General features: G+C 37.9%; 1 protein-coding gene across 1 annotated transcript in view; it reads right to left on the bottom strand.

The window, feature by feature from the left end:
- The window catches only part of LOC105809616 (Golgi pH regulator), a 44301-nt gene extending 41824 nt beyond the window's left edge, over window positions 1–2477 (bottom strand). The window contains exon 1 of the mRNA XM_012643449.1: window positions 2377–2477. Coding sequence (XP_012498903.1) covers window positions 2377–2423 — 47 coding nt within the window. The 5' untranslated portion in view covers window positions 2424–2477. The remainder of the gene's footprint in view (window positions 1–2376) is intronic.
- Window positions 2478–2853: the final 376 nt, after the last annotated feature.

Below are 2853 nucleotides of genomic sequence, written 5' to 3'. Positions count from 1 at the left end.
TAAGACCTCATTCGGGGCTTTTTGAGACCAACAGAGAGGTCCGAGCCCCCTGAGCTCCCGCTTTGCCTATAATCTTTATAAACTTATAAAACTATATCTTTGTCTCAGTGTATTCTTTTATTTCTTCCATTTTCCATTTCTATTATTTTCTTATCCCTTGCAACTCTACCAGAGGGACCCGGTTTTTTGCAGGGAACACTGGCCACGTTCCCCGCAAGTAACTATCTGCTATTGGTACATATCCTGATATGCCTAAGGCATGACATTCCTTGCTCCTTGCTTCTGGGCTATATGTGACTTGTCTTATTCCTTCTCTTTTAAATCAACTAAGCCTAATCATACTCTCCAATTTAATAGTTATATGGCACTTATTTGGCAAAAGCTTCCTACCTTGGAAATAAACAAGAATGTGTCTTTAATGGACACATTTTTCTTGTCTCATTTTAAAACAACCTAAATTCATATAGTATAAGCATTACACAATGATTTCTTCTCACCTCGTAGTCCTTAAACAGTTGGCGCATGAAGAAAAGCCATCCAAATCCAAAAAATAGTATCTGGAGGAGAAAGAAGGTAAAATGTCAATATACATCTCCTTTTGAGAAGTGCCTTACAAAGACTATTTTATGATAAAAGGTCTGCTAAGCAGACAGTTAACTTATTTTAGATATTAAAGGTGAGATCCACTCTTATAAGATCTACTTATTAAAGCTCCTAACATTGGAAGTAGATGTTTAAATGCTCTTAGAGCTTTGATGTTCCATGCTATAGAATATGTTTTAAGTTAGACAAAAATGGGAGTATATATTTTCCCATTATCTTATGATAATCATTTTATGAGCCAGAGAAGTTAGTAAATAGAAAAGGAGTCAGTGAGACTTGTTTCTTATAGATGACCCGTTTGTAAGTATTTAAAAAACAAATAAAAACTTCAGAGGAAAGGAGTTGAGACAAAAAATACGAGAACAGTAGAAAGCCTAATATTATTTATATGAGTTTCCTTCAGATAGTATTCTTAGCTTCTCCACCATTCTGCCTAATCTATACAAAGTGGTTTCCATCTCAGTGTAAAGCCAAGAGATTGCAGGATCCCTCTTTTGTCAGTTTCGTTTCAAACTGGCATCAGAGACAGTAGCCACAAGACAGCTGACAAAGCTGGTTTGTATTCCACTAGTAAATAGAACCTTCTATGCGTATACGCACACATTCTGACACAACTCTTTTCTTCTTATATTGGCTAGGAACTTTTTAACTGAATAAAATTCTTTTATGCCTTCCCTTCCTATGACTCTTTCACTGGGGATACAAGTGTAAACTTTTCTTTCCTGAGACAGGGTCTTGCTCTGTCACCCAGGCGGGAGTGCAGTGGCTTCATCATAGCTCACTGCAACCTCAAATTCCTGGGCTTGGTGATCTTCCTGCCTTAGCCTCTCAAGCAGCTGGGACTATAGGCACATGCCACCATACCCAGCTAATTTTTCTAGTTTTAGTAGAGACGGGGTCATGCTCTTGCTCAGGCTGGTCTCAAACTACTGGCCTCAAGCAATACTCCCAACTTGGCCTCCCAAAGTGCTAAGATTGCAGGCATGAGCCATTATAACCAGCTGAATGTAAACTCTTGAGCACAGTTTAGCATAGACTACTCCAGTCTCTGATCATGCCCCCTTGCCTACCAAACTCATATTTTCAGCCACATAGAACTTCCTTTGGTTCTCTTTTTTTTTTTTTTTTAATTTTTTTTGAGACAGAGTCTCACTCTCTTGCCTAGGCTAGAGTACCATGGCGTCAGCCTAGCTCACAGCAATCTCAAACTCATTTTGGATACATTGTCTAATAAACTAACAGATCTGTTATTTGGAGGGGAATAAAGAGTTACTTTTTCAAAATGTTTTAAAAAACATTCTAAATTCAAACAAACTTGACCACGTCTGTAAAATCAATAAAGATAACTAAGTTGGTAAAAACTGGAGTTCAGTCTGCAGAGACATTCTTAAATAGTTCTGTGGAATTCCGATCTTTTCAGGTAGAGATTTTCAGGCAGTAGAACAATGTGAAGGGCTATACTGGGATTCGCTCAAAGAGCAGCCTGAGAAAAATAAAGCTTGTAGCAGTGAAGCTTGGGACCTAGGCTCCACAGCGTTTCTCAATGGGTTCTTCAGAGCTAATGGTTAGATTTTTTTTTCCTGGTACTTCATAATCTTTGCCAAACTACTTACTAGGTGACTGGAACCCATATTTGCTGTGATTATTGTAGTTACTAAGACTAAACTATCCATATGGTGGATTTTTCAGCTATGAGATTCAGGTAACTCTTCCACTATAAAGAAAGTAGCACAGAACTCTTCAAGAAGAAAGTTATTTAGTACTCTTACTCACCTGCTATTCAATACTCCTAAGATTTCAAATATGATGAGCTCAAACATGGTACAAGAAAACCCAAAAGTCACAGAGAAGATCACCTGTACAACATACTGACGCACCTGTTAGAAGCCAAATAGAGACTAGAAGTTACTTCCTTGTTTGAAAATTGAATTGATAATCTCCTTCTGGTTACAAATCAGAAAACTTATTTTGAAGCAATTCTCAAGCCATTGGAAATAGGGCTGCAACTGCAACTTGCCTGGAGCTAGAGAAATAAATCAAAGTAGATAGCATTTCTGAATCCTGAGTCACTATTACCAACATCCTCTTGTGGATGGAGAATTTAAGGCATAAGAACATGAACTAAGAGGGTCAGAGGTGGTACTCAGAATTCCTGATGCATAATGATAAAAAAAGGACAGATTTGTTTATAATGGTCAATGTTAACAGTGGCTCTTCAACACTCTGCAGATCCTGGACCAGTTCTGGAAC

This window comes from Propithecus coquereli, unplaced genomic scaffold, assembly GCF_000956105.1.
Source record: "Propithecus coquereli isolate 6110/MARCELLA unplaced genomic scaffold, Pcoq_1.0 Scaffold197, whole genome shotgun sequence".
NCBI lineage: Eukaryota > Metazoa > Chordata > Mammalia > Primates > Indriidae > Propithecus > Propithecus coquereli.
The sequence above is the reverse complement of the archived record's forward strand: the minus strand, read 5'-3'. Positions and strand labels throughout refer to the sequence as shown.